A 17,071-nucleotide genomic window follows, 5' to 3' on the forward strand; every position below is an offset into this window, starting at 1 on the left:
TACAGATCCTTACAATTTTATCATCTTTAAAATTTTCATAATTAATAACTTAAAAAGTATAATTTTTGAAAATAAAAATATAAATTTAATTGTTGCTTTTTATATTTTATTCCAAAACTATAACTGAAATCACTTTTATTAAAATATACTTAATATATTCATACACTAAAAATGAGCTTATTCAGTCAGCCTATTAAAAATTCAAGCTTGCTTACCTAAAACTGAGTACATTATTTTCCATTCATTGTTATATTCAACATACAAAATTTAACTCCTCTTACATGTAATTAATACTTTTGTATTCTTTAGATTACTTATATTTAACATACAACATTACAATTCTTCTAATCCTTTCATTTACAAATGCCCCACCTGAAAATATTAGAAATAACTATTTCATTTGTTTTGTGTTTGAAAAATTCAACATTGCAAGTAAACACTGATTAGAAAATAAATTTCAAAATAGGAATTTCAAAATTCCTATCTCTCAGAGTTGTTGAAAAAGTTAACAGATTTTTCTTAGTCCCTCCATTACTTCCTTGACTTAGAGGAATGGAGGTTAGATCTCACATAACTATAACCCTCAAAGAAACTAAAGCACAATGAATCATTGTTTTCAATAACCAACATGATTCTCACAAAGAAAAACCATATCACTTTACAGTTTGTCTCTGGTGCAGTGGCTGAAATGCTTTCATTTTGCATTTGAAGAACATCAAAAGTTAAAACAGCAAAGTCACTCAAATAATTTATCAAATTTGAAAGTATCACTTGAAAGTATTTGAAAGTATATATATTTTGGAGCTCATGGAAAATTGCATTAAGTTTATTAATGTTAACATTAATTTTATTAATGTTAATTCAGTTATACATTCATTCAGTAACTATATACTAGTAAAGAAACATTGTACCTGGTGCCTATTTAGGTGATGGGATATAAAAAATAAAACAGGAATTGCCTTCCTAGCACCTAAATTCTAGTGGACTATTCCAAAATGTAGACATAAACAATTTGCCATTTGTGCCATAACATTTCATTTAAATTTAGATAGGAAAAAGAAAGTCAGGTTATTATGAAAAAAATATGAATTTACTTTCAATAACCTTCATGATTATCACTCTAATTATAATAAAGTAACAAGATACACTATTCTTTTAAAAATCTTTCAGATGTTCTAAAAATTTTAAAACAGGTCATAGATGCTACCCTCCTGGAAAAACTTAGGAAAGATGTTACAAAATGTAGACAATCCTTAAAATAAAATAATAAAGCAATTAATGGCTACTAAGTTTTCTTCTGAAAAGTGCTATAATTTTAGTGGAAGATGCAAAAATAACTTTCTTAAGGAAGGTGTATAAAGAGACAGTAGATGAAATGCAGCAAGACATTAACACTTGGTGACTATAGAAGATAAATACTTTTTTCTGGACTGTTCTATCAAGTTTTGTGTCGTTTTGATTTTTCCAAATTATAGAGGACATAAAGAATTTTCTTAAATGAAGAACATGTATCATTAAAGCTAATAGTGTCATACTCTTGTTAATCTCAACAAAGTTTCAGAGATGATTTATTTATCAAGTTGAAGAGAGTAATATTTTACGTAGAAAATTATTTATATGTGTACTTTAATTAATTAGATGCACATATTTTAAATCAATATGGCATTTACTGACCTAGAAAGGGTTAAATAATTTACCAAATGATGCCCAATATATGAATAAATTTAGTGATTTCTGAAAATATGAATTCTAAATTAAAATAGGTCATCAGCACAGCAAATCTCATTGCCAAGACACTAAAGGGTAATTCTCACCATAAAAGAATTTGTTACTAAGAGTAGCCCTGGAAAAATGACTGATGAGAAACGTGAGATCCTATAAAGCATAATCAAAAGTAAGTGCTAAGGCCTTCAGTAAAATTGTTATATAGTGGCATGCATATGAAAGGGAAAATAAGAAAAAAATTAAAGTTCATAAAATCCACATCCTTATAAAACCATTAAGTTGTTTAAAATCTTTGTTACATCATTCTTTTCTACTAAGAAGCAGTAACCAATTGTCATGGCCACAATGGCATCTCCCATTCTACATGTTTTTCTAAGAATCTTGCTACTCCCTCATGATGAAATGGAGTCTAATTCCCCTCCTCTTAAATTTGGAAGGAAATAGTTAAAGAGTTTTCACTTGGGTTTGAAACAACTGCCCTTGGACCACTGGGTACTTATGTTAAAAGTCAAAAGCTACCACATTGTGAGAAAGCCGAAGCCACCCATGGAGAAGTCCATTTGGCACAAAGGAGTTACAAGTAAAGCACAACAGATAATTTCAACATCTGAACTTGGAAAGACAAAAGTCAAATAAAATGGGTTCTGTGGTAAAAATGAAACTAAATATGCCTCCTCCTGCCCTTATGCTTGCTTCCACCCACACACAACAGCCAGCCTGACTTTAAATGTTTCAAGGTTAACCAAGGCTCTAAAATATAAAGGTAAGAAACATTTGCATGTTTCTTCAGATAAAAAGAAGAAGAAAGAATAAAAAAAATGAGGAGAGTATAAGAACACTCTAGGACATCTCCAAAAGTGCCAACACCCGAATCACAGGGATGCCATAGAAGAGGAAGAACAAGAAATTGAAAACTTCTTTGAAAAAATAATGAAAGAAAACGTCCCTAATTTGGTGAAGAAAATACACATACAAGTCCAGGAAGCACACAGAATACCAAACAAGTTGAACCCAAAGAAAACCACAACAATACACAACATAATTAAAATGCCAAAGGTAAAAGATAAAGAGAGAAGCTTAAAAGCAGCAAGAGAAAAGCTGGGAGTTACCTACAAAGAAGTTCCCATAAGACTGGCAGCTGATTTCTCAAAAGAAACTTTGCAAGCTAGAAGAGACTGACAAGAAGTATCCAAAGTGATAAAAAGCAAGGACCTACAAACAAGAGTACTCCACCCAGCAAAGCTATTATTTAGAGTGGAAGGTCAGATAAAGTGCTTCCCAGACAAGGTAAAGCTAAAGGAACACATCATCACCACATTAAAGGGACTTATTTAAGAAAACACAAAAGGTCAAAACTATGAACATTAAAATGACAACAAACTCACAACTATAACTGAATCTGAAACAGCAAAAACAAAAACAAACTAAGCAAACATTTAGAACAGGAACAGAATCATAGATATGGAGATCATTTAGAGGGTTATAAGCTGGGAGGGAGAAGAGAATGAGTGAAAAGGTACAGGAAATAAGAAGCATAAATGGTAGGTACAAACTAGACAGGGGGGTGTAAAGTACAGTATAGGAAATGGAGAAGCCAAAAGAACTTATATGCATGACCCACAGACATGAACTAAGAGGTGAGATTGCTGGAGGTAGGGTACCAGCAGAGGGAAGCAAAGGGGGGGGGGGAAATTGGGACAACTGTAATATCATAATCAATAAAATATACTAAAAAATTAAGTTTGAGACTTAGAATTCTACACCACCCCTTATAGTCTAATGTGTGTTTTCTACTTGAAGTCAATCTCCTTCCATCACTACTGAAATATTTTATAATTTAAAAAGGTAAGTAATAGTAGGAATGTGTTGAAGTTTCATGATTGTGACTTCTCTATTCCAAATCCTCCAATGCTCCCAATCATCTCACTAAGAAAGCCCTACAACGTCCTACATAATCTTCCCCCATAGCATCCAAAATCCCTTGACTCATCTCTTTCTAGTCCTCCCTCCCTCCACTACCTGGTCACCTTGTTGTTCCTGGATCTCTCAAGACATGTTCCTTCATCAAGGGCTCCGGTGTTGCCTTGATCCTTTTCTCCTTGCTAGGATATGCATTCTCAGTGAAGACAATTATGACATCTTGTTTAGAATGAGAATTCCCTCCAACCTTCCCCATGTCTCTTCCTTTCTTTCTTTGTTTTTCTTATACTCCTTATCATCTTCACAATAGTATATAATTTACTTTGATTTTGTTCATTGTTTATATCTTTCTATCAGTATAGGTTCTCTGAACCTTTTTATGCCATGATCCTTTTTGCTGAATCATATAAACTTTCAAAATACAGCCTAAAATGATTTAAAATGCATAAAAGAAAATGTGCAGAAATGCAGAGGAAATAAATTATATTGAAATATAGGTATCAAGGTGTTTTGGAAAATGTATTTTGGATATATGTGGTTCTTTGTGCATTAAAAAAGCATCAACAAGCCCTGGCTGGTGTAGCTCAGTGGATTGAGCACGGGCCTGCGAACAACACGATCGTGGTTCGATTCCCAGTCAGGGCATATGCCTGGGTTGCAGGCCAGTTCCCAGCAGGGGAATCACAAGAGGCAACGATACATTGATATTTCTCTCCTTCTCTCCTTCCCTTCATCTCTAAAGATAAATAAATAAAATTTTTTTAAAAGCTTCAACAAATTTAACAATCAGTATAACCTAGAGATATCTACAACTGTAATGTGATAATACTGTATATGATTTCCTAAATGGTGATAAGTTCTTCAGATACTACTATCATGACAGTTTGTTACCTGTATTGGAGAGAATGCTAAATTGCAATTAGATGCTAGTGAATAAAATGTGTATTTTTTTCCCTTTATCTAGATACATGAACAGCCCTTGAATTCTATAGGTCTATGAATCCAAAGAACTCCTGATATATTATATAAACTGCATGGAGGAACAAATTATTTTGTTTGATTTTGTACTTGCTGTATTCCTAGAACATTATTAAAACAGTCCCTGTCACATAGTAAGCTTCAACAAATATTGCCATCCACACAATGGGTTTACTCTTGCTGGGTAAGCTTAAGATTGGAGAGCAGAATCTGATGTTACTTCAGTCAATATCTGGTATTAATGACACTCTGAGAGTGAGACTGAGGTTTAAAGACCTATACTGTGTCTGTCACCATATCATCACTCCACAAGACAAGCCAATTACTTTATGACACTCAACCAAAGAAACAATGGTGCTCTGAGACACTTTTCTTTTACCATTAAAACTCTGTGTAAGTCTGCGATGTGGTGCTTTCCCATAAGATTTTAAAAAGTAATGTACTGCCTCTAGGAGATATTTTTAGCTTATTTGTTCATTTTAGAACCTAATTTCTGAATTATGGTTGTAATGGATGACTTTCATACAAACTATTCCAGTATTCTGTCTTTAAGGAATTTAGGGGAGTGGAAAGGGAAAGAAAAGGAGAAGCAGAATTAACTGCCTAGGAGACCAAATTACTTCTAGATAGAGATAGGGCAGGAAAGGCAACATCAACAACAATTATTTAGTCCTGACCAGTGTAGCACAGTTGGTTCGACATCATCCTGCAAAGCAAAAGGTCACAGTTCAATTCCCAGTCAAGGCACATGCCTGGGTTGTGGGTTTGGTCCCTGGGTGGGGTGTGTATGAGAGGCAACTGATTGATGTTTCTCTCTCACATCATATCACTGTTCTTCTCCCATCCATTTCCCTATCTATAAAAATAAATAAATAAAACCCTTTTCAAAGAAAACAATAATTATTCAGTGATTTTTAACCCCCTCTCCAAAAAAATGACATAAGTCTCTTTTACTGCCAAACCTGAAAATAAATAAGAACACAAATTTGAAGAGTTCCCTAAAACATCTCATACTGGGCAGTTTTTCAAAAAATTATTTTATAATCACCATAATATCATCAATGCACTGGTTTTTTTAAAGTTACTTTTAATTTCCGAAACTACTACTAAAAAATGCTCCAAATTTATAAGAGTATACTGCAAAAACATATAGCAATTTCACACGGAAAAGGAAATATATTTTACACTATAAAACTATCAATGTAGTTCACTATTTTTATAGATAAGGAAACAAAAGCAAGTACATACTAAGCAATAAACAAGTGAAATTATGGCTACTTTTAATTATGTGGTTTAAATCTTTGACTGCATTCAGAATTTCAGAGCTAAGTGTTAGTAACTTTTGCCTAGAAAATAGAATCAGCCCCGGCTAGTATGGCTCAGTGGATTGAGAACCAGCCTGCTAACTGAAAGGTCACTTGTTCCATTCCCATCAGGGCACATGACTGGATTGCAGACCAGGTCCCCAGGTGGGGGCATGAGACAACTGATCAATGTATCTCTTACACATTGATGTTCTCTCCCTCTCTTTCTTTCTCCCTTTCTCTCTCTCTAAAAAGTAAAATGATCTTTAAAAGAAAAGAAAAAAGAATCAGAACTATAACTTTTAGAAATACATTGTAAAAACAAGATAATCCTTTGTTAACGTTTTAAAAAGTGAACACCTTCCTATAATAGTCAAAATCGTCAAAATATATATGAGTATTTCTACATAATTTCAATTTTTTCCTACCTAAAAGAGCAAATACTAGTGACTGTAATTATTCCATTATGATTTTGATATCTGTTTACTTGTCAGTGTAATAAAACTCTAGTAACTATAATTTCGTCAAAAGTATATTTTAGACAGTATCTCACCTGGTCTCTTCATCATCCCAAGCAATTCGCATGCCTTTCCCACCACCACCTGCTGAGGCCTTGATCATGACAGGGTAGCCTAACAGCAGGGAAGAATTAGACAAGTTCAGACTTTGATCATTTGGATGCATGAACATGACAACTGACCACATGTTCAACAACGAAGAAGACAATAATTTATTTAAAGCTCCTGTCTTTAGAGTCAGGAAAATAACACCAGTGTAATGATCTTGTACGTATTTTTAAAGTAAGAGTCTGTTCACTTAAAAAGCAGACTATCAGTAAATATAACACTTTGTCCACTAATAAAATAAAAAGTAAGAAAACATAAAATATCTGACAATGACTTTCAAAAATGGGAGTAAATACAGTATTAACCAACCAAAGATATATGAAGCAATTTATAGCATTAAGGAAACACACATATATAAACACACTGTTATGATTTCCCCAACTTCCATTTGCATGCATAACAAACTAAATTCCTTTGTTTCAAAAGTAATGATTTATAAGTACTTGAGGTATTTTTATCAGAAAAGTCACAATAAACCCTTGCAGGTTTTACCAGAAAGAACTGACATCACAGTTTTGGAAAAAAACAAGCACTGAGTATAATATTATAGGCTAGAGCACAAGCTCCAGGGCTTGCTGACATCAATGGACAAGCTATTACCCTAATTCCACTCATTCAACAGGGAATGCCTAAACTAATAGGAATCATGAAAATACAACATAAGGCCCAAAGCAAAGGACATTTCCAGGTATAGTTTTACAAGAGAAAATGAATTCATAAAAACTGTTGTTAGTAAGATTTAATATTTCACTTAGCTGTTACAAAATAAAATTTTTGACAGCATGAGTCATCTGTAACAATTTATCAAGAAAAGCTATAATGTTTTCTTTAGAGGTTTTCTGAAAACCAAGGTGGAGATATTCATTCTGAGACCACTTGTTTATGATTGTTTCTAAAAAAATGTCAGTAGTGAACCTTTAAAGGGCTCTTCCTGGCCTGCGACATTCTAAGAGCACTGAACTCTTACTATAGGATCCTAGAGGAAAAGGGAAGAGAAAGTACCAAAGGTCATAAAACCTTTGACCTCTAAACCATAAAACAGCACTCTTACTTCAACTGAGTTAAAAAGGCACTTGCTTACTGTTTCATAATTAAGTTAATTTTAAAAATTCTGATGCTGGTTATGTTTGTATAGGATAGATTTGTGTAGGGAAACATTTTAAAAGCAATGCTCAGTGTAGTGAGAAGAAGAAATATTAACATACTGTTCTTACATTATAATCTAGGGAAAAGGAAAGTACTGAAATAATTCTATCATTGGGAATACAGAAAAGAATTATAGGAAAGTAAGAGAAAAGAAATTAGGAAAAGCATATTCTAGAAAGGGCTATTTATATGAGGTTATAAAGGATGAGCAGGATTTGAACATTTTAGGCAGGAAAAGCAAAAGCAAAAACAGAGGCAGGAAAAGCAATTCCGTTGAAGTACAGAAAAAGAGAATTGAAAACGCACATGCTACCTACGTTGCATGCTACAGATCCAGCATGAGAGTGACAAGAGTAACTGCTGATTTCCCTCATCTAATGCTGCAGCCTCATAATGAATATCACAAAAAGGAATTCAATTAAAATCAGCAAAGAAAAATTAGTTTGTTTTTGAGCAGTGAAGAAAACAATATTTAAAAATTAGAAACAGGTATGCCTAAAAAATCTTTCTCACAATGTAAGGTCTTTTTTTAAACCAATGGACTCATACCCACAAAACAACATGTAATCAATTCAGCATCAAGAAATATTTATCCGTGTAAATAGGAAACCACAAGATGTATGATATCTATATCCCACATCTCTACTATTTTCAGCTCTCTCTGAGGATTAGGGAATTTGCAGCTAATAGTGAAACTTTGGTTCTCAGACTTCACTTGGTCAGAAGGCTGTTCCAGAATTGATTTGTTCAAAAACTGAATCTCCTCTGTCGCCTGAGAGATGAGACATATGACTGATCATACAGGTACCAGTATGAAAGCACTGTTAGGTCAAGAACTGAAGTTTTGTTCAACAATTGAAACATTTTTTCCATGAATAACATGGTGGAGAACCAAATTATGCAAGATGGGAGATGTCCAAGAACCAAGATTTGAATTTTGATTCTAGCATTAATTTCATCTTACTCATTTATTATGGAACTTAGACAATATAGTGATTTGTGAGATTCGAAAGAAGAATGGGAAATTGTTCTTGGTCACAAAGAATTTACACGGGGAAACAAAACACATAAAATAATTTGTCAACAAGAAATTACTGTATGTTCACAAAAGGTGAGAAATTATTAAGCAACAGAGCAATATATAACAAAGAAATTACAATACAGTCCCCCCAAAAGAGGCAATGCAGTGTTAGACTGTGAATACATATAACCCAACAAAATTTGCTGACGGAAATCTAACAAGCAAAATATAAAACAACTGGGAAAGAGGAAAAGAACAAGGAATATTTAGTGACATTACAGTCACTAACTCAATCTAGTTTTTGAGCTATAACTGAAAATAATACTGATGGAGTTCTGGCAAAGGTGGAGGTATAGATACATATGCTTCACTTCCTCGCACAATCAAGAGATGAATAACAACCAATTTAAAAACAAAACAGATCCATAACTGCCAGAAAATCAAACTATATGGAAGTCTGACAACCAAGGAGTTAAGAAACATTCATACAGGTAGGAGGGGTGGAGATAGGCAGCCAGAGTACAGAGGACCCAACAAGGCAGCAGCTGGTGGCAGGAGCAGACAAGGTGGTGGCTGGTGGACTGAGTGGTCCCCCATTCATGTGTAGATGACCCGGAAAGAACAACTGAGGAATGACACAAACCACAAAACCCAGGGTTCCAGTGCAGGAAAATAAAGCCTCAAAACCTCTGGCAGTAAAAACCTATGGGGTTTGTGGCAGCAGGAATATTCCAAGTCTCACAAGAAAATATATTGGAGAACCCCCATGGGATCCTAGAATCTATACAAGCCCACCCACCTGGGAATCAACACCTAAAAGGACACGATACACTTGTAGAAAGTAAGGGAAGTGATCAAAAGTGAGCAACAAGCAAGCAAGCAAGTGGTATTGTTCACTCTCTGAACCCTCTTCCACAGAAAGTGCCATAATGCAACAAATAGGGTTGCCCTTCATTGTCAAAGTCCTAGGACCCCCACCCATTAACAGATGTAACATGTAACAGATGCACCAAGACAAAGAAGTATGGTCCAAATCAAAGAACAGATCAAAACTCAAGAAAAACTACTAAGCAACAAGGAGATAGCCAACTTACCAGATGGAGAGTTCAAAACACAGCTAATCAGGATTCTCACCGAAATGATTAAGTTCGATTGCAAAACGAAGCAAGAAATGAAGGCTATACAAAGTAAAATAAAAGAAAATGTACAGGGAACAAACAGTAAGGGAAGGAAACTAGGTTGCAAATCAACAATTTAGAAGAAAAGGAAGAAATAAACACCCAACCAGTACAGAATTAAGAAACAAGAATTCAAAAAAAAATGAGGAGAAGCTCAGGAACCTCTGGGACAACTTTAAACACTCCAATATCCAATTCATAGGAGTGCCAGAAGGAGAAGAGGAAGAACAAGAAACTGAAAACTTATTTGGAAAAAAAATGAACGAGAACTTCTCCAATCTAGCAAAGAAAATAGATTTCCAGGATGTCCAGGAAGCTCAGAAACTCCAAAAGTAGATGGACCCAAGGAAGCACAGACCAAGACACATCATAATAAAGTTACTAAAGATTAAAGATAAGAGAATCTTAAAAGGACTGAGAGAAAAGCAGACAGTTACCTACAAAGGAGTTCCCCTAAGACTATCAGCTGATTTCTCAAAACAAACCTAACGGGCAAAAGGGACTGGAAAGAAGTATTCAAAGTCATGAAAGACAAGGAGCTACGTCCAAGATTACTCTATCCAGCAAAGCTAACACTTAGAATGGAAGGCCAGACAAAGTGTTTCCCACATAAGGTCAAGTTAAAGGAGTTCATCATCACCAACACTTATTATATGAAACATTAAAGGGACTTATCTAAGAAATAGAAGAAGATCAAAAGCCATGAACAGTAAAATGACAACAACAAACTCACAACTACTAACAACTAAAACTAAAAAAAAAAAAAAAAAAAAAAAACCCTAAAACTAACCAAACAACTAGAACAGGAAGAGAATTACAGAAATGGAGATTACACAGAGGGTTATCAGTGGGGTGGGGGAGGGGGCAAAAGGGGAGAAAAGGTACAGGGAATAAGAAGCATAATTGGTACACATAAAATAGAAAGGAGGATATTAAGAATACAAGAAATAGAGAAGCCAAACAACTTATATGTACAACACATGGACATAACTAAGAGGGGCAGGGGAAATGCTGGAGGGTGCAGATATGGGGTGGATACAGGGTAGAGGTAGAGGGATAGAGGGGAGAAAAAAATTGGGGCAACTGTAATATCATAATCAATAAAGTATATTTTTTAAAAAGAGAATATGTAAAAAAATTACAGATACTACATACATAAGTATGAAAAAGGATTTAAAGAAAAATAATCATGATAACAAATAGAGTATTTTAAAAAATAAAATAAAAATTCTAGGTATAAAAATAAAATTACTAAAAGAAAAAAATTCAAAAATGTATAAAAATAATTATATACACCATGATCAAGTTGAACATATTTGTTATGCAAAGCTATTCAACACTCAAAAATTAATTAATGCAATCTATCAGTAAAGAACAAAAGAAGAAAAAACATAAGCAGATTCAGAAAAAGCATTTGACAAAATCCAGTACCCAATGAGTTCAGAAAACTAGAAATAGATGGAAATTTCTAGACTTCATAAAGAACACCTACAAAAAAACTAAAGTTCACCTCACACTTAATAGTGAGAATTTTGATGTTTTCCTTTTAAGATCAGGAACAGGGTAAGGATGCTCTCTCTTACCACTCTTACTCAACATGCTACTATAGGTCCTAACCTAAGCATTAATACAAGAGAAAGGTAAAGAAACTGGGAAGAAAAAAAATGAAACTATTCATTAGCAGAGAACATGATTGTCTATGAAAAAATTCTGAAAGAATCAACAACCACCACCAAAACAAAACTTCTAGAACTAAAATGTGATTATAGCAAGGTTACAGAATATAAAAGTTGATTGCATTCCTATATACCAGCAATGAAAACTTGGAATTTGAAACTAAAAACATAATACCATTTATATTAGCATCAAAAATATAGAATACTTAGGCATAAATCAAACAAACTATGTATAGTATCTATATGAGGAAAACTATGAAACTCTAATGAATTAAATTAAGGAAGATCTAAATAAATGGAAAATAATCCAGTGCATGGAAAAGAAGATTCAATATTGTTAAGATATCAATTCTCTCTAACTAGATCAATAGATCAATGCAATCCCCCCCAAAACCCCAGCAACTTATTTGTGGATAATGACAAACTGATTTTAACATCACAGAGGAAAGCAAAAGAACGAGAACAGGCAATGCATTATGAAAAGAGAATAACAAATTCAAAATAGTTATTATAAAGCTATAGTAATCAAGCCTGTGTGGTATTGGAAAAAGAAGAGATAAATTCAATTCTAATCAATGGAATAGAATAGAGAGCCCAGAAATAGATCCATACAAATATATTCAACTGATCTTTGACAAAGGAGCAAAAGCAACTCAATGAAGAAAGTCTCTTAAAAAATGGTGCTAAAATTACTAGATATCCATATGCAAAAAAAGAAGAGAGAAAGATAAAGTCAAGACTGTAGAAACAGTCCTTACACCATTCACAAAAGTTAACTTAAAGTGGATCATATAGTAAATATAGAATACAAAACAACAGACTTTCTGGAACGTGAATGGAAGAAAATTTAGGTGACCTTGGGTTTGGCAATGAACTTTCATATACAGCGCCAAAAATATAATCCATGGAAGAAAAATACTGATAAATTGGACTTTATTAAAATTAAACACTCTGCTCTACAAAATAAATATAAAGAAACACTCCTAAGAAAATGTGGACAGAAGCCACAGACTAGGAGAAAATATTTACAAAACACATACCTGGTAAAAAACTTGTATTTAAAATACACCAAGCTCTTAAAACTCAGTAAGAAAAGAACAACTCAATTTAAAAATGGGTAAAAGATTTGAACAGACACCTTAATAAATAATATAATAAATAGATTGCAAATGAGGATATGAAAAACTGCTAAAGTGATATATCATCAGGGAAATGTAAATTACAAAAATATATTACTACACGCCTCATGAGAATGGCTAGTATCCAAAACATTGACAACATCAAATGCTATTCACTGCTGATAGGAATACAAAATGACCTTACTAAAAGCTAAATATAGTTTTACCATATGACCTAGCAGTCATACTCCTAGGTATTTATACAATTGAATTAAAAATTTATGTTCATGCAGAACCCTGCCCAAAAATATTGACAGCATCTTTATTTATAATCACCAAAAACTAGAAACAGCCCTAGCTGGTATGGCTCAGTGGATTGAGTGCCAGCCTGCGAACCCAAGGGTCATCAGTTTGATTCCTAGTCAAGGCACATGCCTGGATTATGGGCCAGTTCCCCAGGAGGAGGTGTGCAAGAGGCAAACACACACTAATGTTTCTCTTCCTTTCTTTCTCCCTCCCTTCCCCTCTGTCTAAAAACAAATAAATAAATGAAATCTTTTTTTAAAAAAAAGCTAAAAACAACCAAGATATCACTCAAAAAGTGAATAGATAGACAAACTGTCATATATCCATACAATGGGATGTTACTCATCTAAAAAGAAATGAGTTATCACACTACGAAAATACATGGAGAAATGGTTGAATGCATATTGCTAAATGAAAGAAGTCAGCCTGGCAAGATATTGACTATAAGAGTCCAACTATATAGCATTCTGGAAAAGGCAACAGTATAGATATAGTAAAAGAGCGGTGTGTGCCAGGGGTTATGGGGATTAATGGGAGATTGAATAGGAGAAGCCCAAGGAAAACTATTTTGGATGAAATTGTAATGGTGGATACATGACATTATGTAGCTTTCGAAACTCATGACTATACCACACAAAGAGTGAATCTTAATGTAAACTATGGACTATACTTAATAATAATATATCAGTGTTGGTTCATTAATCTTATCAAATACACCACACTAAGGCAAGATGTTAGTAATTGGAGACACTTTGTGGAGGACTAGGGTTGGGAGTGTATATGGAACTCCACATACTATCTGTTCAATTAGTCTGTAAATCTAAAACTTTGCTTAACAAAAACAGTCAAGTTTACTAATCATTTGAAGGGACAGTAACAGACATTTGAAAAAACAATTCAAAAAGAAAATTAATAAATGGACATCAAGTGTGTGAAAGTATGCTTAATAGTATTAAGTACTAAGGAAATATAATTTAAAAATCACAATGACAAAACTATACAACCGTTGGAATGACATAAATTAAAAAGAAAAGCAATATCAAGTGTTTTCTAATAATGGAAATAAATGTAACTCTCAAACACAGCTATTGGAAATGTAAAATAGGGAAAGGACATTTTCAAAAGAGACAGAAATGTTCTATATCTTAATTGTGGTTACACTTATGAAAATACACTGTTACACACTGAACACTGGGAGATTTTATCCTTCATAAAGGATTACTTTTATACAGTAGTCAAACAAAAACAATAGATCGCCTATAAAGTAAGAAAAATTAGATGAGGACCTATCACTTCCACAGCTAAAGAACATACTACAAAGATTTCAACTCTGCAGATAAAAAATTACTATCAACCTAGATTTGTACATACCTCAAAACAATCTTTCAACAGACAATGCAAAATAGACAGTATCATGTAAACAAAAACTGAGTTAACTACCTGTAGAAATTTCTAAAGAGTAAATTCCAGGAAAACAAAATAATCCTATTTGCAAAGTCAAGGGACAAAAGAGTGACAATGAACAAAGAAAATAAGCTTTGGGGTTAAGCAAAATAAGCATTGATTGTTTACATTCTATTATAATGACTAATCAATGAGCTAAATAAAGGAAATAAAATATAACAATATGATAAAGGGCTGAACAGGTAAGCAGTGTTAAGGTACTTACTTCATGGTAGGAAAATAATCTTTATACTGAAATTTGAAATCAGTGAATGTTTAAAAAAATTAGATTTGGGGAATAAAAGGCACCTAAAGATGTCTCCATGCTAAAATTTCTACAATAAAAACCAAAAGAACAGAGATAGAGTAAAATTTCATCCCTGTGGACGTAAGTGTGAGGGGAGGGGGAATAATAATGGAATAAAACAAAACTAGATGGTTAATAACCATCATAAAGGACCTAGAAAAGAGAGAAAATAAAATCAAAAAAGGGGGGAAATAAAGAGCAGACAATATAAATGAATCAAAAAGTAGTAGTAAACACAATAAATGTACATGGACCAAGCTCTCTACATAAAAGACACTGCCAGGCTGAATAAAAAAAAAAAATCAAGACTCTGGCCAAGATGGAGGTGTAGGTAGATACACTGTGTCTTCTCACACAACTAAAAGATGGACAACCAGAACTGACAGAAAATAGAACTGTACAGATGTTCGACAATGAAGGACTTAAAGAAGAAACATTCATCCAGACTGGTAGGTGTGGCAGAGATGGGCAGATGGGGCAGAGACAACTCAAGGCAAGGCAATGGCTGGAGGACCAGGAAGAGTGGTAACTGGCAGCGATGGTGGTCCCACATTTGTGTACAGATAAACCAGGAGAAAGAACTGGGAAGACAGACAGACGGACCAAGCGACTCAGGGTTCTAGCATGGGGAAATAAAGCCCCAAAACTTCTCACTGAAAAAACCTGTGGGGGTTGTGACAGAGGGAGAAACTCCTAGCTTCACAGGAGAGTTCCTTGGAAAGAACCACAGGGTCCTAGAACATACACAAAACCATCCACCCCAGAATCAGCACCAGAAGGGCCCAATTTGCTTGTGGATAGCAAAGGAAGTAACTGAAAGCTGGCCAAGAGCTGAGCAAGCAGTATTGTTCCCCTCTCAGATTCCTCCCCAACAAACAGCACCACGATAAAGAACATGAGTTGCCATGCCCTGGCAAATACCTAACGCTCTACCCCTTATTACATAATAAGCAGGCCAAGACAAAAAAAATGGCCTAAATGAAAGAACAGATCAAAGCTCCAGAAAAAATACAACTAAGCAATGAAGAGATAGCCAACCTATCAGGTGCACAGTTCAAAACACTGGTAATCAGGAGGTTCACAGAATTGGTTATGTATGGTCAAAAAATAGAGGGAAAAGTGAAGGATATGAAAAGTGAAATAAAGAAAAATGCACAGGGAACCAAGAGTGAAGAGAAGGAAAGCAGGGCTCAAATCAATGGTTTAGAGCGGAAGGAAGAAAGAAACATTCATCTAGAACACAATGAACAAACAAGAATTCAGCCCTGACTGGTGTAGCTCAGTGGATTGAGCGCGGGCCTGAGAACCAAAGGATCACGGTTGATTCCCAGTCAGGCCACATGCCTGGGTTGCAGGCCAGTTCCAAGCAGCGGACCCACAAGAGGCAACCATACATTGATATTTCTCTTCTTCTCTCCTTCCCTTCCCCTCTAAAGATAAATAAATAAAATCTTAAAAAAAAAAAAAGAAACAAGAATTCAAAAAAATGAGAGGCTTACTTAACTCCAGGGCAACTTTAAACGTTCCAACATCAGAATCATAAGGTGCCAGAAGGAGAAGAGGAAGAGCAAGAAACTGAAAACTTATTTAAAAACATAATGAAAGGGAACTTCCCCAACCTGGTAAAGAAAATAGTCTTTCAGGAAGTCCAGGAAGCTCTGAGAGTCCCAAAGAAGTTGGACCAAAGGAGGAACACACCAAGGCACATCATAATTACATTACCCAAGATGAAAGATAAGGAGAGAATCTTAAAGGCACCAAAAGAAAAGGAGACAGTTACTTACAAAGGAGTTCCCCTAAGACTGCTGATTTCTCAAAAGAGACTTTATAGGCAAGAAGCAGCAGGAAAGAAGTATTCCAAGTCATGAAAGGCAAGGACTTACATCCAAGATTGTTCTATCCAGCAAAACTATCATTGGGAATGCAAAGACGGATAAAGTGTTTCCCAGATAAGGTCAAGTTAAAGGAGTCCATCATCACCCAGCCCTTATTATATGAAATGTTAAAGGGACTTATCTTAGAAATAGAAAAAGATCAAAAACTATGAACAGAAATATGACAACAAACTCACAACTCTCAACAACCAAACCTAAGAAAACAAAAACAAACCGAACAAACAACTAGAACAGGAACAGACTCACAGAAATGGAGACCACATGTAGGGGTATCAGCATGGAGGTGGAGGGAGAAGAATAGGGGAAAAGATACAGAGAATAAGAAGCATAAATGGTAGGTAGAAAATAGACAGGAGGAGGTTAAGTAAGAATAGTATAGGAAATGTAGAAGAAGTCAAAGAACTTATATGTATGACCCATGGACATGA

At 34.4% G+C, this 17,071-nt stretch overlaps 1 protein-coding gene across 2 annotated transcripts in view; it reads right to left on the reverse strand.

Moving 5' to 3' along the window:
- Positions 1–17,071, reverse strand: part of PCCA (propionyl-CoA carboxylase subunit alpha) — a 468,144-nt gene that overhangs the window by 305,022 nt on the left and 146,051 nt on the right. For both annotated transcript variants that reach the window (XM_037065798.1, XM_037065799.1), the window contains one exon: positions 6,481–6,559. In XM_037065798.1, the coding sequence (XP_036921693.1) occupies positions 6,481–6,559 (79 nt within the window). The remainder of the gene's footprint in view (positions 1–6,480; positions 6,560–17,071) is intronic.

This window comes from Sturnira hondurensis, unplaced genomic scaffold (assembly GCF_014824575.4).
Source record: "Sturnira hondurensis isolate 20B ecotype Veracruz unplaced genomic scaffold, ASM1482457v3 Scaffold0016184, whole genome shotgun sequence".
In the NCBI taxonomy this organism is placed as follows: domain Eukaryota; kingdom Metazoa; phylum Chordata; class Mammalia; order Chiroptera; family Phyllostomidae; genus Sturnira; species Sturnira hondurensis.